This window comes from Scyliorhinus torazame, chromosome 10 (genome assembly GCF_047496885.1).
Source record: "Scyliorhinus torazame isolate Kashiwa2021f chromosome 10, sScyTor2.1, whole genome shotgun sequence".
In the NCBI taxonomy this organism is placed as follows: Eukaryota; Metazoa; Chordata; class Chondrichthyes; order Carcharhiniformes; family Scyliorhinidae; genus Scyliorhinus; species Scyliorhinus torazame.
In genome coordinates this window covers 189109505-189133251 of record NC_092716.1, presented here as the reverse complement: position 1 = coordinate 189133251, position 23747 = coordinate 189109505, and the positions used below count along the sequence as shown (strand labels likewise).

At 44.2% G+C, this 23747-nt stretch overlaps 2 protein-coding genes across 2 annotated transcripts in view; one reads left to right on the top strand and one right to left on the bottom strand.

The window, feature by feature from the left end:
* Window positions 1-705: 705 nt before the first annotated feature.
* Window positions 706-11167, top strand: LOC140384448 (eukaryotic translation initiation factor 4 gamma 2-like). The gene is made up of 16 exons (XM_072466163.1): window positions 706-793; window positions 910-976; window positions 1087-1238; window positions 2645-2755; window positions 3363-3446; window positions 3528-3626; window positions 3705-3846; window positions 3933-4093; window positions 5538-5666; window positions 6121-6219; window positions 6625-6840; window positions 7665-7923; window positions 8548-8752; window positions 9328-9533; window positions 9727-9848; window positions 10279-11167. Exons 3-16 carry the CDS (start codon window positions 1155-1157, stop codon window positions 10345-10347), a joined length of 1986 nt encoding a protein of 661 aa, XP_072322264.1. The 5' UTR covers window positions 706-793; window positions 910-976; window positions 1087-1154; the 3' UTR covers window positions 10348-11167.
* Window positions 11168-11440: 273 nt separating this feature from the next.
* LOC140430278 (uncharacterized) overlaps window positions 11441-23747 on the bottom strand; it is a 53194-nt gene continuing 40887 nt past the window's right edge. The window contains exon 10 of the mRNA XM_072517699.1: window positions 11441-11840. The gene's annotated coding sequence lies outside the window, so the exon portion shown is untranslated. The remainder of the gene's footprint in view (window positions 11841-23747) is intronic.

Sequence of the window (23747 nt, the reverse complement as noted above, 5' to 3'; positions counted from 1 at the left end):
TCCCCATGTCTGTACCCAAAAAGATGTGCAGGGTAGGTGAGTTGGCCACGCTAAATTGCCCCTTAATTGGATTTTTAAAAAAATACTAGGATGCTCTGTTGACCACTGGATGGGCAGGGCAGCTCCCTTGCCCTCTGCCATCTTATCCTGTGGTGCACCACGAAGACTCCCTTTCTTGCCCCACTCCCTAGTTCATGGATCCAGCCACACTAGAGGAGTAAAATCTTCCACAGGCACTCCTGCACCGCCTGCCATCAAATACTTTGTCCTTCAGGCAGACCAAAAAATACTGCCTTGAGCAGGAGCCACCAATGTGCGACCGCTCACTCCATGGCCACCACTGGAAGTCCTCCGTAAAATTTGACTGTTTAAAACTATTAAATGCAACCAGTGATGCAGTCATCAAAGAAATGAGACGCCAATTCCGTGACATTTTATTCGCCCATTTGTGTGCTATTTATTTGATCCTAAGACTTCTCACTTGACTACATTTTAGTATCTAGATGTTGCCCACAGACTACTGAGGCTGAGATTAGAGAGTCTAAATTCATTAGTTGCCATTTGTTGGCTTCAATTGGATGATGGATAAAGAGGAAATTTGGCTTGATTGCATTGTGACCCAGTACTGAGAGCCTCTGCCTTCTAATCTCTACCACAGATAGTAGACAAAGCCCTTGAAGAGCCCAAGTATAGCTCACTGTATGGTCAGTTATGTCTGCGTCTAGCAGAGGATGCTCCTAACTTTGATGACCCATCTCCAGAGGGTTTGCTGCAACACCACAAGCAAAGTAAGGTAAGCAGTGTCCACGTAACCTTGCATACAAATGTTTGGAAACCAGTTTCAGTTCTCTTGCTATTGATGTGAAATATGAATTGATATTGAAATGCAACCTACTGATCTATTTTCAGACGTTCAGGCGCCTTTTAATTTCAAAGCTTCAAGATGAATTTGAAAACCGTTCCAGAAATGTCGATAGTAAGTCTAATCTAAAATACTGATTAACTATGCAAGTCATTAAAAGACCTTTTTTAAAAAATAAAAAAATTCAGTGCTGACTTTTAAAATGTTTTTTATTAAATCTTTAGTCTATGACAAGCATGATGGCCCTCTCTCAAATGAAGAGGAAGAGCAACGGGCTATTGCCAAGATCAAAATGCTGGGCAACATCAAATTCATTGGAGAGCTTGGCAAACTTGATCTTATCCACGAATCTATCCTTCATAAGTGCATCAAAACAGTAAGTGACCAGCTGTTCTGTGTAGGTGTAGGACCTAATGGAGCACAGCTTAATATTGATCTTGTGCACATTAAGGGCTTACTTTGAAGAGAAACTCCTGATTGGATTAAAAATGATTGAAGGAGCATTTTCAAAGCATGCAGGAGTTTGATTTTCGAGATGGGGCATGGTGACATAGATGGGATGGGGAGTGAATGCTGGGATATGTGGGAAGTGAGTGGCAAGCTGATTAGTGCTGATTAACCACCGCACCAAGGACCCAGGTTCAATTCCAGCCTTTGGTGAATATCTCTGGAGTTTGCATTTCTCCCAGTGTCTCTGGGTTTGCTCCGGTTCCCTCCCATTGTCCAAAGATGTGCAAATTGGGTGGGATAATGGGCCTAGGTAGGATGCTCTTTCGGATGGTCGGTGCAGACTGGACCGATGGCCGCCTCCTGTACTAGGATCCTACGAAATCTGAAGATTTTGAAATTAATGGCCTGTGGCGACAGTTGATGCTAGGGAAGAGTGAGTGATAGTCATCTGTTGCAAAAGAGGCTACTGGCTGAAGCATGGAATGATTAAGGCCAGTAACTATTTGATTGGATGCTAAAAATGCCTTCACATGTTTGTGATTGAGGAGGTTTTGATATCATCCTCTTCGACCCTGAGCTGAGCATTGCATACTTTTTTTCAACATAGCCGACATCTGCACAACATTGTCTGCGTCTGCTGATAAAACCATATCCATGCTTTTTTTGCCCTCTAAACTAACTGCCAAAACAGACCCTGCCCTGAAATTCTGCTTGCCCATTCATTGGTATGTTCATGGTCTGGTTAATGTACCACCACCAGCTGTCACCTCCTTCATCCTTGGTGTCATCACATGCTTCAGCATGTATCCAGCACTATGCCGTCATCCTCTACTGTGAAATAGCTTGTCTGACATCTATGTCTTCATTTAAGACTCTCCATATTTTCAGCGCGCCTAACTTCATTGCAAACAGAATGAGGATTACCCAGTTTAGCTCTGCTTAATTTAACCTTCAGTGGAGTTTCTTAATTTCTGCTTCTGAAGCTCCTATTTCACCAGTAAGCATTTGATTGCTCCTTAACACTCCTTCCATTAAGATCAGCCCAACCAAATATTGCGCATGTATCTTGACATGCACACCATTGTGTTCACTCCTGGTCTGGCAGTGCCTAACCTCTCCAATTCCCTTTCCCAGTTCCTGTCTTCACCATTTAACAAATGCTTTCAGCTGCCTAGGTCTCAATTTATTTGTTGTGAAGATGTACTGGAGGTGTTTTATGCTATATGAAAGGAAATTCTTCTTCCAGCGGTGTTGGAAGTTGCATTCTACTGAGAAATTGCTTACATTCTGGTCAATGGTAAATAGAAATGCCATTTTGTTTTATTTCCTTAGCTTTTGGAAAAGAAGAAGAGAGTCCAACTCAAGGATATGGGGGAGGATTTGGAGTGCCTCTGTCAGATAATGAGGACAGTAGGACCTAGACTAGACCATGAAAAGGCCAAGGTAAAGCTGTATGCTGCCATTTTTACCTATGCTTATGATTATTAATTTACTGCCAGCCATCATTGTTGCCAAGCCAGTGCACTGTTTGCCCTGCACTAGCCCCAGGTTGTACTGCCTTGTGAAGGGTTGTGGGGGCAGAAACCTGAAATTGTGTATCTTTTGGGGGTGGGGTCTAAATGGTGAGGCTTTTTTTTTCTGCACCATGTGGATTAACCAGTTTGCCACTGTGCAAATTCCTTTTGGGAAAGGTTTCTTTTGTTGGGCTACTCTGCATTCCTAGATATTCCACTATGTGCTGATGTAGGTTCATGCATTGGGTGAGATTCGGTCAAGTTTTCCAATTTTTGGGAGGGAATTAACTTGCTAATTTAATTCTAGTGGTGTTCTATACTTCCTGTAATTTGCATTCATTAAAGCTGTCACTAATGGCTACTAACCACTTTTTGGAGGGTTTATGGTCATAAATAACACTGCCCTTCACTTTGTTCTTTGTCCTGTCCCCTTTTGAAAGGATATGTTGAGTAAACCACTTCAATTTTATTCAGTGTTTCATGTAACTGTCGTCCAACTTGAATTTAATTGTTTAAAATACTTTTGCGTTTCCTAGTCTCTAATGGATCAGTACTTTGCCCGGATGCGTTCCTTGATGCAAAATAAGGAATTGCCAGCTAGGATTCGTTTCCTGCTGCAGGTAATTTTTTCTCCCTACTTTTTTGCATTTGTGCATTTAAAGCTAATCTGAGCATACAAGTTTAACTTCTTTCACCCATAGGATACTGTGGAGTTGCGTGAGCACCGCTGGACTCCTCGCAAGGCTTTTATTGACAATGGACCAAAGACGATAAACCAGATTCGTCAAGATGCAGTAAAGGTGGGCTATACATTGGCTCTAAAATTTGGAATAGTTGCATGTTGGATTGTGTAACTAACTTGCTTGTGTTTTCTGCAGGATTTGGGAGTTTTTATTCCACCAGCTATGGCTCAAGGAATGAGGAATGACTTCTTTCTGGAGGGACCTTTTTTACCACCAGCAAGGAAATTTGACAGAGACCCACTTGGGGGGCTTGCTGATATGTTTGGACAAATGCCAGGTGAGTATTGGGTTCTGATTTCAGCATCACATTCCCAGAGCTTTGTAAAAACCTACATTTGCTACTTTTTTGTTTTAATCTTTAAGGTAGTGGAATTGGTACTGGTCCAGGAGTAATACAAGACCGATTCTCACCTACGATGGGGCGACATCGTTCCAACCAACTTTTTAATGGGCATGGTGGGCATGTACCTCCTCAGTCGCAGTTTGGGGAAATGGGAAGCAAGTCTTTCCTTAAATCTAATCAGGTGAGAAATGAGATGATTGCATGCATCAGTTTGGAAAACTGAATAACTACTCTAGGTGGATTAAATTGATTACTAACAATTTGGACACTGCCTACCCAAGTAATTGATTGTCATGCAGAATTTTATGCAGCCTCAATATTAACATGGGCAAGTTAATAGAGTACAGCTTTGCATGCTCTTGGTAGTCTTTTTAGATATTAGACTCCAATATATCAAAGCAGCTGATGTGCAACACTGAGCTCATAAGAACCATATTGAATCTAGAAATGAATTGAAGCCTGTTACTTGCTACGAGGCATTAATGATTACTGCCCAAGCATGTGCAGTGAAATAAAAACCTCTTAAACTGATATCTACTGATAATGGTAGGATTTATGTTTCTGAAGATGATGGTACAAGATTGACACACACACTTGCATCAAAATGATGTGGGTCATTTGGAAGAGTTCAAAAGTGAGACTTAACTAAACCACATCTGCAAACCAGCTTGGTGGTGAGCAGTAAGCCACTGACTTCACTTTGTAGGGCAGCTGTAGTCTCGTGGCATGCATGTTCAAGGCTGTCCTGTATGGTTTTGTATATTCCGTTTCAATCACACTGACTTCCTGACCATTTGAAGTCTGCCTATCTTTTTTGAAGCCCAACCTCTGGGCTTTGGATGAACAAACACACTCATTGGGAGGAGTGGAGTCGAGGACCTGGATAAGCTACTGGTTGGAGTGTGTCCTGTTTCGGCTGAGCCTGGCAACAGGTAGTGTTGGCACAAGGAAGTGACGGTATTTTAGTATAGGGACAACCAGCTTTACCAGGGACACTCTCCCAACAACCAACATTATCCAAGGGCATGCCTCCGGTTCATAAAGAAAGGACAGATCAATATAGATGAGGTAACCTGAATCTGGACATATTCAATGGTGCCCAATAATTAAGGAATTACGTGTTATTGTGAGGACAAATCTGGCAGGCTATTTCTACCTTGTTTTTATAAATACCCAATTCATATTTTCCAATTAAGGGGCAATTTAGCGTGGCCGTCCACCTAGCTTGCACTTTTTTAGGTTGTGGGGGCGAAACCCACGCAAACACGGGGATGCAAACTCCACACTGACAGTGACCCAGAGCCGGAATCGAACCTGGGACCTCGGTGCTGTGAGGCAGCAGGGCTAACCCATTGTGCTGCCCTGGCTATTTCTAATATTGACCACTACCTCTTGCCCATTTCTTTCTCTCCCCATATCCAACCCTTTTTCTCCACCTGTTTATGGATAGCTTAGTGTACTGTGAGCGTGATTTAAGAGATGAGGGTGGCCACTTGAGTTTGAACCTGACAACCAGCTGTTCCCCAGATATTTGGATCTGCATTTAAACCACCTGTATTTGCATGCAGTACTAGCTGTATTGTAGGTGATAATTGACATTTTACGGTTTGCTTTTTCCTTTATAGATCAGTTTGAGGCCTGCGCAGTCATTTTTGCTGAATAAAAATCTAGTGCACAAGCTTCAACCGCAAACACCAACTATGATCCCACCAAGTGCACAACCTCCTCGTACTCAAACACCACCCCTGGGGCAGGTATGATTTGCTGCTGAGCCTTCAAATTCCCTTTGTTGTACCTTTTTTGACTTTATAGTGGGTCTTATTATGAATTAAGCTCCAGTTTTGAAAGGGGAGGTGAGAAGGTTGATGCTGAATCATTCTCATGATTGGAGGGTCTAGAACAGGGGGGTCTGTCTCCAAATGAGAGGTTAGTCATTAGGATGAAGAAGTGAAAAATTCTTTAGAGGCTGTCAAAGCTCTTGAGCATATTCGAGGCATGTGTTTCTGATTCTGTATGGAAATTTGGTTGAAAAGTGAAAGTTGGAGGTCTAAGAACCTCTGATCTTGCTAGAATGGAAGAGTGGGCTCAAGGTTGTGATCTGTGGGAAAGTCTTCCACATGGGAGCGGAGATATTTAACTTTAATTTTCTAACTCCTGTAAGCAACATTTTCTGTAAACCTCTAACTAGCAATGTATTTTACCTGTTAGCCCCCTCAACTAGGTCTCAAAACAAATCCACCCTTGATTCAGGAGAAGCCTGTGAAGAACAAGAAAGCACCTTCCAAAGAAGAACTGATGAAACTGACTGTGAGTGACTCCCTATTGAAGAATTGGACTATGTGCTAGTCTTAAAACTGATATGATAGTCTGTTTTTGCTATGGATGCTGGGTTAATGTTGATGTGGGATCATACAGCTGATTATTCCCAACACCATTGTAACTTTTCCTTTATTTGAGCTTTCCAAATGTTCAATATAATGTTTGTATAAAACCACCACAGTGGCTAATGGTGCTGTGCATTTCCAGAAGTAGTAAAAGCTCTGAATATTCAACCTTGGATTGCAGCTTACTGGAAGGTTGCTATGAAATGTCTGAAGGCATTGTTTAGTATCAAGTATACCTTTCTCCCCCCCCCCCCCCCCCCCCCCAAATGTTGAAGCTTGAATCCTTTGCATCCCTAATTGTGTTCTCACTTGTGTGTTCCTTTTGTAGGAAACTATCCTTACAGACTACCTGACAAATCTTAACATTAAAGATGCAGTCAATGGAGTGAAGGAGATGAAGGCACCAAAGCCTTTTCTGCCAGAAATGTTGAGCAAGATGATTGTACACACTCTAGATCGCTCCGATGAAGATAAAGAACAAGCTAGTACTCTGATAAATGCACTCAGACAGGAGGGACTTGTTACGGGTGAAAACTTCATGCAAGTGAGTTTCAAGTCTCAATGACGCTTGGAGTATCCAAATTGGATCTGGAGACCTGTTTTTTGTTTGCTTTCTCCTGAATTCCCTGCCAACCATAGACCAAAAAATTGTCTTATTGGCTTGTTTGAATAAGCTGCAACATCTTGAAGTATGCCACTTTTTCCCCTGTTGTAGTCATATCGTCTTGGTAAATCCTTTAACAGCCTTGCACAGGGTTAATCCATCAAATGCTATAAATTTTGATTTGTATTTTACTGAAGCTGGTTATTTTGGGTAACCTGACTAGTTCAGGTACAGTGCCTCAAATCCAGCAACCTTGAGACTGATGCCATGCTGTATTTTTAATATTACTGGTTGGGCAGGCCTGCGCAGCTTTGAGTCGACGGTTGCTTGGACAGGATTGTGGCAAAAGCAGTGCAGCTGATAACTCCGAACAGGCAGTGTGATGACTAGGGGATTTTCACTAACTAATTTCATTGCCTACTTGTGACACTAATGAAGATTTTTTTTAATTTTAAAAATAATAGTACCCAATTATTTTTTTTCTAATTTAAGGGCCAATTTAGTGTGGCCAATCCATCTAACCTGCACACCTTTGGGTTGTGGGGCTGAAACCCACAGTCATGGGGAGAATGTGCAAACAATAAACATTATAATAATCTGGAGCCATGCTGCACGTAGCCCAAGTATCCAGGTAGTTAATTGAGTGTCTGGTTTTCAGGCTTTTTGGATTGCTATATTTGAGACACTACCTGTATTGTTATGTAGTCCATCTTCATGCAATCTGAGATATATCTCCTGTTATAAACTCTCAACTTTGATTGCAGGCTTTCCTGAATGTATTGGAGCAGTGCCCCAAGCTGGAGGGAGATATCCCTTTGGTGAAATCGTACTTGGCCCAGTTTGCAGCACGTGCCGTCATCTCTGAGCTTGTGACCCTCTTGGAGCTTGCCCAACCCTTTGAGAATGGAACCCATTTCCCCTTATTCCTTCTTTGTCTACAGCAGCTTGCCAAATTGAAGGATCGAGAGTGGCTGACTGACCTCTTTCAACAGAGCAAGGTCAACATGCAGAAGATGCTGCCAGGTGTGTGCTTGCTTTCATGATGGGTGGTTAAGAAGTCATTGGGAAAATAATTCAACCCACTCTTTGAGATAGTGACCAATTTATGACACTTGCATTGAAAGCGTTGGGATTTGATTTGTATTAATTTCCCCAACTTGTTTTGAAGACTGGAATGAATTGCAAAATGTATTACAGTAGACTTTCCAAACCAGCAACTTCAACTTGAGGCCATGCTGGATTTCTGGTTGGCTGTTGTGGGCAGTTCAGGCCAATCTGGTTTGGGTGTGGTGAAATGATGCCCAAATAGATCAAGTGGTGAAACATGTCTGGCACCTAGCTGACTAGCCCAGGGAAATTGATTTTAATTGTGTAAAATAAAAGCATGTATTTTTTAAATCCAGCTTTTGGGTAACCTTTAGGTAGCTTGGTGAGCTCCACAAGCTCATTGGTTAGGCACTCTGTCATTGAGGTGATTATTTTTGGCTGTTCCAACACTTTTTGTACCTCCTTAAAAAAAACTTAAACTTTTGTATCTTGCATTTTGTGGGCTTGTATATTAAATGGAACCATTTTGGTTGATGAGAACAGGACTTAAAATCGTACATGCAGTGGTCTTGTATAACCCATCTTTTTCATTTCTCTCAGAGATTGACCAAAATAAGGATCGCATGTTGGAGATTCTGGAGGGGAAAGGGCTCAGTTTCTTGTTCCCTCTACTAAAATTGGAGAAAGAGTTGGCAGAACAGATTAAGAATGACCCATCCCCTCAAGCCATTTATAAGTGGATCAAGGATAACATTTCTCCCAAATTACATACAGATAAAGGATTTGTCAATATTCTCTTAACCAGGTAGATACACAGCAATAACTCTGCTATTCTGAAGTGTTTGTAGTTTAAATCTTGGAAAAATATGATCAGTTCTGCTCTACCTTGGCTTCTGAATTTGGGAAGTGAGGGTGGTAAAATGCTGAACTATTACAGCAATTAGTCAAGATACAAGAACTCTTTGCCCTCTGGGGGAAATACTGCTCATTTTTATGTGAAATGTTAGCTTATGTACTCCGTGTACTACAGCAGTCAATGTCCTTGATTTCCCCTAAATTGAGGTGAGGGGTCCATCTGAGCCTCCCCTCTAGCCATATTAGTTTAAATGAAGCTTAAACTTTTAATGGCTTGCATTTCGGATAAATACTGATAGTTGTCCATTAAACCAATTCATTCTGGTATCTGAAGCCAAGGGATGTGTGTGTGTGGTGTTGAGCAACAACTGAAATCTGTCTGGTATGCAGGGTTATGGGCAACGGCTGGGGTGTGGTTCTAATTGGAACTCATTTCACCACAATGACATGCAAGATTCTACAGCTGACCTGCTGGATGAGTTGGTTACGGAGGTTCCATTAATTGTTCCTAACTTGCTGTTTCAGCTTCCTGCAGCACATTTCAAAGATGGCCCCTGCTGAAACTGGTGACCCAGCAAGTGTTCCTTCCAAAGAAATGTTGGAACCAGAGAAGCAGCTGCTCCTGTCCTTTAAGCCAGTAATGCAGAAGTTCCTGCATGACCACACTGAGCTGCAGGTTAGCGCCTTGTATGCATTGCAGGTGCACTGCTACAATCACAACTTCCCTAAAGGTAAGATTTTCTGAATTTGCACTCCTCCTCTTTACCCCCCCCCCCCCCCCACACACAAATTGTATAGGAATGGCAGGAATTATTTAACTTTCCATGATGTTGAAGCAAAATCTGAATTATTTTGTATAGTTTAGGTTGCTTGTTTTAAGTTGCAATTGCATCAGAATGTTTACATCTCAACTGGTTCTTGCAGGTATGTTACTGCGCTTTTTTGTGAACTTTTATGACATGGAAATAATAGAAGAGGAAGCCTTCTTGGCATGGAAAGAAGATATCAGCCAGGAATTCCCAGGAAAGGGCAAAGCTTTATTCCAGGTAACTAGGGGAAGATATCTTGTAGAAATTCTGTAATAACAGTAGAGCCATCACATTTTAGAGTCTGTTTCTCCTTTGTTAGTTTATTATGGGATTACAAGTTACAAAATGGCCTTTTGAGACCGACCACGGAAGTTTTGTCTTAAATCTGCTTATTTTGCAGTTGTCGTATTCTAAAAACGGCCAAATGGCCACATTGTACAATTTATTTGTTGTAACCTTTTTTCCCCACATTCTGCCAAAGAGGCAGAAAGAACTCTGGCTGCAATCAATTTAGTCATGTTTTGGTTGGGAGGGGTGGTGGCAAGTCTCAGAAACCCATTACCTTGGCTGAGTTTTGCCAGCTGATGTGCTGAAATGTGCAGCAGTGTCAAATCTGTAAAGTTCTAAGATTTCAGCCTTACTTCATCAATCTGCTTTGAACTTGCAGGTGAATCAGTGGCTAACCTGGCTGGAAACTGCAGAGGAGGAGGAATCTGAGGAAGAGGAAGGTGACTGAAAACCGGCCAAAGCCTTAATAGTGCAAATATACTGTTGCTGTGATGTAACTGCGTTCATCCCAACCACTGCAAGAGATTCATTCCACTGTTTTGCAGTATTAGCGCAGGAGCATGTTCATGGCTCATTTCTTCTGCATAACTTTAGTGTATGTCTTAAGCGTAGTGTACCATTGAATCTTAAGATTACAGTACCCTTTTAGGCAACTTTATGACCCATGAATAGCATGCAATAACTGAACCCTAAATTTACTCGGTGCAAGCAGTAGTTATAATGAAGACTATGCTGTTGGCTGCTGTTCTACATTGGTTGATCTTTACAAACGGAATAGCAACACCAAGACACTGTAGAAATGCACTTTGCTCAGCAAAATACTTGAGTCGTTGCAATGTTTGATTTTTTTTTCCCTCATCGTTAAAAGAGAAACCTAAATAAATTGGAAACTGTAATCACTGGGTTGCAGCTGTAACATTAATTTGCCTAAATTTCTACCTCCACTATTGGGCTTTGTTTTTAAGGTGTGCCAGGGTCCGCCTAGGCATATGCACAAGTCTTTAAAGTCATTTTACCATGTCACAATTTTACTTTGTGCAGGTAAACTAGAGATTAAAGCGCTTGTTTAAGATGGTGGGGTGGGGGGGGGGCAGCAGGGTGGGAGAACATCAGTGGTGAGATTAATGGAACTAACTTCTTTGGACCCCTTTTATGTGATAGTAACAAAATGAAGCCTACTTAATTTATCAGTTTGTGTTCACTACTTGTTCACATGTCCTGATTTTGTACAAGTAACTTGTATCTATAATAAACATTGTGATACTTGATGCCTTATTTTCCTGTTGGTTTTGTTTGAAGTGGAGACTCCAGAGCCAGCTTGTCTGCTTGCCCCTGATGTGGTCAGAACAGTTACAGCTTGTGTGGGGCACCTACAGTAATCATTTTCAGATTAATTTCAATGTTTCTAAATTTACAGTTTGATCCATTATAAATGCAAGAGCTTCCTGGGAGGTACTGGGTGCCCCTCGTGGCAGCAGATGTGACTCGTAACATGCTGAATAAACTGCATTTCATAGGGTTAATGCACATAGCTTTGGTGCTTCACAGTTATTGCCAATATTCTTTCTGGTACACTAGATTGGTACAATTGCACATTCCTGAATGTGCATTGTATACATTTGCCAACTTTTCTGCCAAGGCTCAGCAGAGTGACACCTGATGCACCAACTTCAATCAGGTCAATAATGATGCTAGTTTTGAACTTGTGGTTTTTCCAAATACTTTAAAATTGAACTCATTTGACATTTAAAAATAAATCCCTGAAACTCCAATGAGAAAATGGATTCCTGCTTGGTTTTTATCCTCTACTAACACCGGGCTTCCCATCTCTGGTTCAATTGCTGATAAGTCTTCAAGCTTGATCATTCGTGTCTTGAACATTTGGGCAATGGGTCTTCAGTGGAGGAGTAGGCAGAATTGAGCAGAAATCTGAGGAAAACACTACAAACAAAATGAGGGTATGGAGTTGCCTTGACAGTTTTTAAATCTAGCAAGCTACAACCATCACTTGGTTAGTCAAATAATACATTTTTAAAAAAGAATTGCTGTTGTAAAGGCCTGGATTGGATTTTGGCCAAGTAATAGTGAACTGCTATAGACTGACCTCCCATTACAGCTATCCTGTAATCTGGAGACCAGAGTATATATGGGGCTGAAGGGAGTTTTGGAGAGCACAATTTAATTAGATTGATCTTAAGTCTGCACTCTTGATACCTTGGTTATCCAGACTGGTTTCATTTCAGACTTGAACCAGAGATTTTGATCACATTGTTGAATTGTATGCATGCCTGTTTATCAACTGTTCCCCAGGGTATTATAGGACAACCGATGTCTGTTTTGGAAGTGCCCGGTGTGTGGCTGACTTCCACAAGCAATTCATATATTTCTTTGCGTCACCAGACTTCCCCTTGTGATGAGGTCCATGCTGTGTTTGTAATCTTTTTGCAAACATGGGTTAACTACTAATGATGGGTGAAGAGAACCGGTTTCAGAGGTGACACAATCATGAGGTAGGGGGTATCCTGGCCTCTTTCCAGAAGATTAACCATGTGAGTTTATTACAGTCTTGAGTGCCCCTGTTGCAGATCTTCAGTACATACATTGCAGTTGGTCACTCAGCCCCTGTAGCCTGTTCTGCTATTTGTGTAACTGGTTAAATATTGCAGGGGTTTAACCTAAATGTACAAAGTAATGGGATTAAAGAGCAATTGTGTGCTAGCCTGTGTAGATGTGACCCATGGTCCATTGGCACTCCAGGCTTTTGGCAGCCAGGATATTCACAAATAAGTGAATGTGTGCTTTTCCAGTGAATCTCAGCGTAGCTTTCACAAAAGTATGACCAGATATATGCCTTGGGAGGTTCCCAGGATCAAACTTGACTAGGATTTCTGTGAATTGGGCAGAACAGCACGGTAGCATTGTGGATAGCACAATTGCTTCACAGCTCCAGGGTCCCAGGTTCGATTCCGGCTTGGGTCACTGTCTGTGCGGAGTCTGCACATCCCGTGTGTGCACGGGTTTCCTCCGGGTGCTCCGGTTTCCCCTCACAGTCCAAAGATGTGCAGGTTGGGTGGATTGGCCATGATAAATTGCCCTTGGTGTTGGGTGGGGTTACTGGGTTATGGGGATAGGGTGGAGGTGTTGACCTTGGGTAGGGTGCTCTTTCCAAGAGCTGGTGCAGACTTGATGCACCGTGAAGTGTGCTCAGAATTGTCCATATATTTCAGACTTGGGCAATGGCTTTCAGAGACTTGGGCAGTGGCTTTCAAGGTCTAGCATAATCTCAGCAACTTGCTTTTACGTTATTGTCTATTGTTAAGATGTCTGATCAGACCCCAACTTGTTAGAATACTGGCAATTTTTCAATTATTAAAACTTGAGTAAAGGAATGATGACTGACCAATAGGTATCTTTTCTGTTGAAACAAACTTTTAAACACAGCCACATAATTCAGTAAAATGGTTTTTAAATAAAAGGCTTGAACGATCTACACCTGTCCCAATTCCAATTGAGCAACCCAATTTGGCTCAAACGTCTTAACTATAACAGTTTCGTTTATTTATAACTTTCATTGTGCAGACCTTTTGAAGAGCAGATCCAGTACACAACATTTGGCAAAACCCTGTTTAATTTAATCCTATAACAGACTACAAAACTACACACAGACCAGGCTGATCCCATTAATTACATGTATGCCATTAACTTCATGATCTGCTGAGCTGCGACTAAATAGAATTCCTCAAATTTCTACACTCCAGAGAACCATCCAAAATACAAACTTGTTCCATTAACCCCTTTATCTGTAACCAAGTGATTGATTTCCTCACTTTTATGACTAATTAAAGCTGCCTGTATGTATTTCAAACTAGGGCTTTTAATAACATTGCTGCCACAGATGAAATATCTAAATTTCTACATTCATACTTTAGTGACTCATCTGTTCTCCCTTGCACTTCTCTCTTCCCCATCCCTATTGGCTTGCCCTGGTGTATATGGGCACCACTTTCTCCAATTATCAATGCTTTTCATCAAAGTTGTGAATTTTTATTTAAGTACAGTCTGCCATCATAAAAGAGCGGTCAATAGCTTTCAAAGAAGAATTGGATAGGTGCTTGTGGAAAAAACACTAATGGTATGTACAGGGTAGCTCTAATAAAGCATGGCTAATTGCCTGCACTCTTGTCATGTCTGATAGATCAAAATGAGTTTTAATAGCTTTTGTCCTTTCGCATACCAATCTCGAGTACAACTATGTTCAAAAATGATGTAGCAGTTGATTTTTGACTTGTGTACAGTGATTAGATCTTGTGGACTTAACCCCCACACATACCATTGGTGTAATACCCCTGTCCCAGGTGAGCAGAATGTTGGAAGCATAATATACATCTGCCGTTGGGCGTAAATACAAGATACAGCAGTAATCCAATAGGGAATGCAAGAAAATGCATTCGGAGTGGTCAGTGGAACTTGTATGGAATGAGGTGAATTGCATCATTACATTTAAGGGGATGTTAAATAATGGAAGGAGAAAACAACAAATATTATGTTAGGGTAAAATGAAGGTTCAGGTGGAGCAAAAACACCAGCATAGACTGGTCGGACCAAATGGCCTGCTTCTGTCCTGTGGAGTCTCTCTAACTCTATTTCCACTTGCTTAAGTGCACATATTTACTTCTGATGGACTACAGCAGTTCTTGCATTCATTTCTTCAGGGTTCACTACTTTAATTTTTCCTTTTTGGTATGTTGCTGCTTATCTTCACCTGGAAGTTAGAAATTGATTGTGAAATAAGCCATGAACACTCATTTGGTGTACAGGAACGTGAAGAGCGGGGCAGCCCTAGATTGTGTGCTCAAGTCCCTGGGGTGGGACTTGCACCACAATATCTGGATTTTGAGGTAAGAATGCCACAGCTAATGCTTGGATCTGTACTGAACTCCATTCACCCACCTCTGCCAAATCCCTTAAAACTCTTACACAACAAAAACAACCTAATTGACCTCTGCCTTCAAGGCTCCAATTGAACCCAAGCGTCTATAATATTTTTGAGGTTGAGGTCCAAATTTTCATTGCCCTTTGTGGGAAAAAAAGCATTGCTCTTCTCTTAGTGTGGTTTTCCCCTGATCTGAATTCCCACAACAGAAGAAATAGTTACATTCAATTTACCTTTCCATCATTTAAACAGCTCAATTAAATTTCCCCTTAACCTACAAACATTCAATGTAACAGAGGTTTGTTTGTGACCCGTGCTCATAATTTAGCCCCTGTACCATTCTGGTGAACCTGTTGCACGCCCTTCAATTTTAACTCTGAAAGCATCCAAAGCACTGTATTTAACTGTGGCACTACAGAAATTAAGATATCCCTTGATCTGCTGTAAACTGGCAGATTGGAAGAACACAGCTAGGAGGAATGTGGAATTGTAGAAGATTACAAATTTAGGGAGGTGTGAGGCAATGGGATAGGAAAACAAGGAAGATAATTTTCTAATTACAGTGATACCCGACTGTGAGCACAGCATGATGGGTGAACGGGACTTGGTGTGATAAGGATGCAGATAGCAAGAGTTTGAATGAATTTAAATCTTTTCCTTTGATTTTCACCTCAAACCCATTAACTCTGGAAAAGGCTGCTATTGGACAGCTGTCTGATGAGCTGTTTGAATGACTGAAGGATTCGGGTCTCAACTAGACCAGCCATATAAATAAATACTGAAGCAGGTCGGAGGCTGGAACTTCTGCAGCGGTAATTTACCTGCTGACTTCCCAAAGCCTGTCCACCAATTGAAAGGCACAAGTCGGGAGTGTAATGGAATACTTGCCTAGATCAGTGCAGCTCCAACAACACTTGAAACGTGACACTGTTCAGGACAACAGTATGATTGGCAACCCATCCACCATATTAAACACTTGCTCTCTCCACCAGAAAGACACTAGCCACGATGTGTACCATATACAAGCTACACTGGATCGGTGGAGTTCCACGCTGGAAAGAAATCTGTGCCATGCCTGCACCGATTCCACTACCGGTGTGGGGCTAGCACTGCCACCGCATGGAACACGCGAAAACTGGTGGGGGAATGATGGACACGTGCAGGGCTGACAAGCTCCATCTGTGCGTACTATACACCCCCCACATATGCACCGATGGTGCTGGATCGTGTACCTGTCCACCCCGACCCCACCTGGCCACCCCACACTACGCCCCCAGCTCTAGCAGAAGCCCTCTGGCCAGCAGCACGACTGTCAGCGAAGTATGGCGGCGCAGGACACTTCATACGCCCTCTCCGCAACCACCACGCCAGGTTCACGACTTGTAAACACACGTAGACTGTGCCGTTGGGAACTAGGCCCATCGTGGGTGGGTCCAATAACGAGATGCGAATGCGGTTGCAACTACGAGCGGCGCGCATCGCAATGACGCCGCTTTGGAAGGGGCACAGCATTACGACTCTGCTGCAATTTCACCATTGGGAGCTATTGCTGTTCCCGATTTCGGCGCCAGGCAATGGAGAATCCCGCCCTATATCTCTGTTTCTTTATCGGCACTGGGACAAAATTCTGGAATTCCATTGCCAGCAGCACCTACACAAAGACAGCTGCAGTTCAACAAGGTGGCTATATAAATCTGCAAGCAGGGAATTGTACAACACCAAAATTTGCAGCTGTTCTAAAATTGGTGGGAACGCAGGCAGTGAAGAGATAAAGGGCGCAATTTAATGTGCTTAAGCGAGAACGCGACGAGGCTGTTAAATCGCGGGTGAGACCAAAATCGAGAACTGCGCCAGGCCCCGATCTATTTGCATCTAACCGGCTCCCATTCGCGAAATCAGGATCCCACTGTATCATTGCGAGATACCAATAATCACGACATAAGCCTAATCTCCATACGATTAACGGGAACAACCCCCTACCTAATGGCCTCCCGCGATCTAACCAACTCCAAAGCAAGTGGTCAAATTTTTAAAATGCTATAGACATGTGTCCTCAACTGCTCCAATTCTCTGATGGGGTCACCCCACTCCCAACCCCCCCCCTCTCAGTGGTCCTTGCCCTCTCAGTGATCCTTGACCTTGACCTGCCTTCTGTGCTCTACCGCTGCATCTAGGTGTGTCCCCAGGATGCACATCAGAGGTGGAGGTACTACCTTGCGTGTTCCGTGACTTTAATGTCCCTGGCGAGTGTCCTCTGGGGCCGGAGGGTCCCGGCGCACATGCCGGTGTCACATGCCCCACCGTGCCACCCTGTTCCGGGTACTGATTCTGAGAAGTGCGTTGTTGGGGGGTGGGTCTTGGGGAAGCTGGTGGGCGCCGTCGTCACTCTAGGGTGGCTCCAGGTTGGCACCCTCCAGGGGCCTGCCGTTCACCTCCGGACGGAGGGGCTGTTGGATCGAGTGCCCGTGCATCATCTGACTCTGCCAGCCCTGGCGGCTCCCCAATATCTGCAGCACAGTGTTGACACCCTCAACAATGTTCCTCAGTGACTGGGACATGCTCTGGAGCGCCCCAGCAATGCCCACCTGCGGCTGGATCAGGCTCCGCAGCGCCTTGGCTATGCCCACCTGAGATTGGGAGACCTCCCCCAGCGACCGGGACGTCCTCTTGAGGACCTCTGCAATGCCCACCTAAGACTGGCACATGCCCCACAGCGCCTCATCAAGGTCCATTTGGTACTGGATCACGTCCCCCAGTGACTGGGACATGCTGTCGAGGCACCTATCACTGACTGAGCTACGCCTTGGACACTTTTATATGCTTCTGATGTCATGCACCAGGCTCTCCACTGCGTTTGCTACCCCAGCAGTGTTGGCTTCGCTACTTTGCCAGTGCCACCTCCTGAGCCCGTAGCCTCTACGACTCCGCCAATCGGCTATGGGCCTGCTGGAGTGTTGCTGACATTGAATCTCTCAGCTGCACCCTAGTGTCTGCATCAGCTCTGGGTAAACTTGGTCCAGAGCCTGAGCATCTGACTGGGACCCAGGGGACATCGAGAGCCGCACGCATCATTCATTGCAGCTTTGTGGGGGGTTATTGGGTGGATGTGGAGTATGGGGGTGGTGGGGCTGCATAGACTGGCTGCCTGTAGCTGACCCTCCGAGACCCTCAGGGGAACAGGGCATCCCGTCTGGCCTCAGCCCCATCCAACAGCCTGCTCAGGTTGGCATCCCCGAATCGTGGAGCTGGTCTCCTCGGAGGCATGGCTGTGAGGTGAATGAGGTTGGCTGTGCAGGAGCGGTTTAAGTGCTGCTCGCCCTTGTTAGCAGGGGGCTGGCGAGCACGGTCCCGGCGAATCAGCCGGCGAGACCATCATTTGCGGCGGGAAGCCCATGCGGCCTCGTTAAGTGGACCAATTAACGTTTTATAGTGGTGACACCCTCGCCGGTTCGAGCATCGAGAAGCTCGCGGCAATTCCTGCTCACTACCACACTTAGAAATGTTTTGGTTAAATCGCGCCCAAAGAGTTTACACAAGGATATAAAGATAGGCTAGGAGAATGGGTCACAATTTGGCAGATGAAGTTTAATGTGGATAAGTGTAAGGCTATCCATTTTGGCTGAAAAAATAGAAAGGCAAATTATTATTTAAATAGAAAGCAAATTCAAAATGTGTCTGGGCAGAGGGACCTGGGTGCCTTTGTTCATAGTCACAGAAAGTCAGCATGCAGGTACAGCATGTAATAGAAAAGGCAAATGGAATTTTAGCATTTATTGCAAAAGGACAGCAGCATAAAAGTAGGGAAGTGTTATTGAAATTGTATAGGGTGTTTGTGAGACCACATCTGGAGTATTGGGCGGGATTTACCGGTTGTTCACGCCGGTGGAAAATTCCAGCGCATGGGTTTCCCAGTGACGAGGGGTGCCGTCAACAGGATTTCCTGCTGGCGGTCCGCCTCCCCCACCAAAAAACACACGGCGGGGTGATCGGTAAATCCTGCCCATTGTGTCCAGTTTTAGTCTCCTTATTTGAGGAAGGATGTGGTGCCATTGGAAACATTTCAGAGGAGGTTCACCAGATTGAGTCCGGGGATGAAAGGGTTGACGTACGAGGAGAGATTGAACTCGCTGGAGTTTAGAAGAATGAGAGGGGATCTGATTGAGGTATACAAGATACCAAGTGGGATTGACAAAGTAAATGTAGACCAAGTGTTCCCCTTCTAGAATCTAGAGTGAGAGGTCACAGATATAGGTTGAGAGGTGATAGATTTAAAACTGAGATGAGGAATTTATTTATTCTCACTGAGAAATTTGTGGAACTCGCTGCCCCATAGTGCGGTGGAGTCTGAATCATTAAATGGTTTCAAGAAGGTGATAGATACATTATTGATTTTAAAAACGGGTTGAAGGGATATGGGGAACAGGTAGGGAGGTAGATTTGAGACTAAAGTGATCAGCCATGATCTGATTGGCGGAGCAGGCTCGAAGGGCTGAATTGCCTACTTCTGCTCCTAATTCCTTTGTACCTAACCACTAATTTCTCAAGGGCAATTAAATTTGGGTAATAAATGCTGCTTGTCATCCACATCCCGTGTATTAATTTTAGAAACTGATTTTTATTCTGTTCGTGCAGTTTCATTAGAGGTCTTTGTTGCAGTCACAACCTTGTGTTGGCTGCCATGCAACAGCCTCGTCATGTTAAAAGATGCCACATGCAGGTTCGTGCCATGGGCCATACTCTATGGCAAGCGTTCTCCTTGCTTCGAGTGACTCCCAGAGAGAGAGTAGAAATATTTTTTTAATAAGAGATTAGCTACCTGAGATTTAAAATCTTTGAATGGGTGGATAGCCGGTGAGTTTTGCATGACCTTATGAGGGGCTATGGAGTGGGAGGAGGAAATGAGTTGGCAATGGAGTGAATGAAGGGCTATGGGGGCATGAAATGGCTGGAGAATATGGGGGCTATGGGGCTGGGTGCAGGGTTGAGGGTTGCAGGGCCCCACAGCTTCTGAAACAAAGTCCCAGAGAACCAAGGCAGGCCTTCGAACCAGCCCACCGTGACAGCTGTCCACCCTTGTGGCCCCCTGCACTCTGCTCCCGAATCCATCCCAGCCCCGCCTCCCACAGAGCATGATTCAGGATACTTTTATGGAGGTGGATCTGGTGAATCAGGGAATTTCCAGATTCCCGCTTTGGAAGGGAAAATCCAGCCCGTGGAGCACAAAAGCAAGGAAATGATGCTAAATGTTTGTAAACCATTGGCCAGGCGCCAGCTGGAATACTGTGTTCAATTCTGGAGATGTACTTTAGGAAAGAACATAGAACATAGAAAATACAGCACAGAACAGGCCCTTTGGCCCACGATGTTGTGCCGAACCTTTGTCCTCGATTAATCAGAGATTATCATTGAATTTACAGTGCAGAAGGAGGCCATTCGGCCCTTTGAGTCTGCACCGGCTCTTGGAAAGAGCACCCTACCCAAACTCAACACCTCCACCCAACACCAAGGGCAATTTTGGACATTAAGGGCAATTTATCATTGGCCAATTCACCTAACCGGGACATCTTTGGACTGTGGGAAGAAACCGGAGCACCCGGAGGAAACCCACGCAGACACGGGGAGGACGTGCAGACTCCGCACAGACAGTGACCCAAGCCGGAATCGAACCTGGGACCCTGGAGCTGTGAAGCAATTGTGCTATCCACAATGCTACCGTGCTGCCCTTAAGAACAAATAAATCTACACTATATCATTTTACCGTAATCCATGTACCTATCCAATAGCTGCTTGAAGGTCCCTAATGTTTCCGACTCAACTACTTCCACAGGCAGTGCATTCCATGCCCCCACTACTCTCTGGGTAAAGAACCTACCTCTGATATCCCGCTTATATCTTTCACCTTAAATTTATGTCCCCTTGTAATGGTTTGTTCCACCCGGGGAAAAAGTCTCTGACTGTCTACTCTATCTATTCCCCTGATCATCTTATAAACCTCTATCAAGTCGCCCCTCATCCTTCTCCGTTCTAATGAGAAAAGGCCTAGCACCCTCAACCTTTCCTCATAAGACCTACTCTCCATTCCAGGCAACATCCTGGTAAATCTTCTTTGCACCTTTTCCAAAGCTTCCACATCCTTCCTAAAATGAGGCGACCAGAACTGTACACAGTACTCCAAATGTGGCCTTACCAAAGTTTTGTACAGCTGCATCATCACCTCACGGCTCTTAAATTCAATCCCTCTGTTAATGAACGCGAGCACACCATAGGCCTTCTTCACAGCTCTATCCACTTGAGTGGCAACTTTCAAAGATGTATGAACATAGACCCCAAGATCTCTCTGCTCCTCCACATTGCCAAGAACTCTACCGTTAACCCTGTATTCCGCATTCATATTTGTCCTTCCAAAATGGACAACCTCACACTTTTCAGGGTTAAACTCCATCTGCCACTTCTCAGCCCAGCTCTGCATCCTATCTATGTCTCTTTGCAGCCGACAACAGCCCTCCTTACTATCCACAACTCCACCAATCTTCGTATCGTCTGCAAATTTACTAACCCACCCTTCAACTCCCTCATCCAAGTCATTAATGAAAATCACAAACAGCAGAGGACCCAGAACTGATCCCTGCGGTACGCCACTGGTAACTGGGATCCAGGCTGAATATTTGCCATCCACCACCACTCTCTGACTTCTATCGGTTAGCCAATTCGTTATCCAACTGGCCAAATTTCCCACTATCTCATGCCTCCTTACTTTCTGCATAAGCCTACCATGGGGAACCTTATCAAATGCCTTACTAAAATCCATGTACACTACATCCACTGCTTTACCTTCATCCACATGCTTGGTCACCTCCTCAAAGAATTCAATAAGACTTGTAAGGCAAGACCTACCCCTCACAAATCCATGCTGACTATCCCTAATCAAGCAGTGTCTTTCCAGATGCTCAGAAATCCTATCCTTCAGTACCCTTTCCATTACTTTGCCGACCACTGAAGTAAGACTAACTGGCCTGTAATTCCCAGGGTTATCCCTCGTCCCTTTTTTGAACAGGGGCACGACATTCACCACTCTCCAATCCCCTGGTACCACCCCTGTTGACAGTGAGGACGAAAAGATCATTGCCAACGGCTCTGCAATTTGATCTCTTGCTTCCCATAGAATCCTTGGATATATCCCGTCAGGCCCGGGGGACATGTCTATCCTCAAGTTTTTCAAAATGCCCAACACATCTTCCTTCCTAACAAGTATTTCCTCGAGCTTACTAATCTGTTTCACACTGTCCTCTCCAACAATATCGCCCCTCTCATTTGTAAATACAGAAGAAAAGTACTCGTTCAAGACCTCTCCTATCTCTTCAGACTCAATACACAATCTCCCGCTACTGTCCTTGATCGGACCTACCCTCGCTCTCGTCATTCTCATATTTCTCACATATGTGTAAAAGGCCTTGGGGTTTTCCTTGATCCTACCTGCCAAAGATTGTTCATGCCCTCTCTTAGCTCTCCTAATCCCTTTCTTCAGTTCCCTCCTGGCTATCTTGTATCCCTCCAATGCCCTGTCTGAACCTTGTTTCCTCAGCCTCCTTTTTCCTCTTAACAAGACATTCAGCCTCTCTTGTCAACCATGGTTCCCTCACTCGACCATCTCTTCCCTGCCTGACAGGGACATACATATCAAGGACACGTAGCACCTGCTCCTTGAACAAGTTCCACATTTCACTTGTGTCCTTCCCTGCCAGCCTATGTTCCCAACTTATGCACTTCAATTCTTGTCTGACAACATCGTATTTACCCTTCCCCCAATTGTAAACCTTGCCCTGTTGCACGTACCTATCCCTCTCCATTACTAAAGTGAAAGTCACAGAATTGTGGTCACTATCTCCAAAATGCTCCCCCACTAACAAATCTATCACTTGCCCTGGTTCATTACCAAGTACTAAATCCAATATTGCCCCTCCTCTGGTCGGACAATCTACATACTGTGTTAGAAAAGCTTCCTGGACACTGCACAAACACCACCCCATCCAAACTATTTGATCTAAAGAGTTTCCACTCAATATTTGGGAAGTTAAAGTCGCCCATGACTACTACCCTATGACTTCTGCACCTTTCCAAAATCTGTTTCCCAATCTGTTCCTCCACATCTCTGCTACTATTGGGGGGCCTATAGAAAACTCCTAACAAGGTGACTGCTCCTTTCCTATTTCTGACTTCCACCCATACTACCTCAATAGGGTGATACTCCTCGAACTGTCTTTCTGCAGCTGTTATACTATCTCTAATTAATAATACCACCCTCCCTAATCTTATTGAAACATCTATAACCAGGGACGTCCAACAACCATTTCTGCCCCTCTTCTATCCAAGTTTCCGTGATGGCCACCACATGGTAGTCCCAAGTACCGATCCATGCCTTAAGTTCACCCACCTTATTCCTGATGCTTCTTGCGTTGGAGTATACACACTTCAACCCATCTCCGTGCCTGCAGGTACTCTCCTTTGTCAGTGTTCCCTTCCCCACTGCCTCACTACACGCTTTGGCGTCCTGAATATCGGCTACCTTAGTTGCTGGACTACAAATCCGGTTCCCATTCCCCTGCCAAATTAGTTTAAACCCTCCCGAAGAGTACTAGGAAACCTCCCTCCCAGGGTATTGGTGCCACTCTGGTTCAGATGCAACCCGTCCTGCTTGTACAGGTCCCACCTTCCCCAGAATGCGCTCCAATTATCCAAATACCTGAAGCCCTCACTCCTACACCATTCCTGCAGCCACGTGTTCAACTGCACTCTCTCCCTATTCCTAGCCTCGCTATCACGTGGCACCGGCAACAAACCAGAGATGACAACTCTGTCTGTCCTGGCACTTCCAGCCTAACTCCCTAAACTTGTTTATTACCTCCACACCCCTTTTC

Coding starts and splice junctions, on each gene's coding strand:
- LOC140384448 (XM_072466163.1), top strand. CDS start 1,155: ATGCTGGGCAACATCAAATTCATTGGAGAGCTTGGCAAACTTGATCTT. Junction 3,847..3,932: donor TATGTTTGGACAAATGCCAG/GTGAGTATTGGG, acceptor TTAATCTTTAAG/GTAGTGGAATTGGTACTGGT. Junction 4,094..5,537: donor CTTTCCTTAAATCTAATCAG/GTGAGAAATGAG, acceptor TTTCCTTTATAG/ATCAGTTTGAGGCCTGCGCA.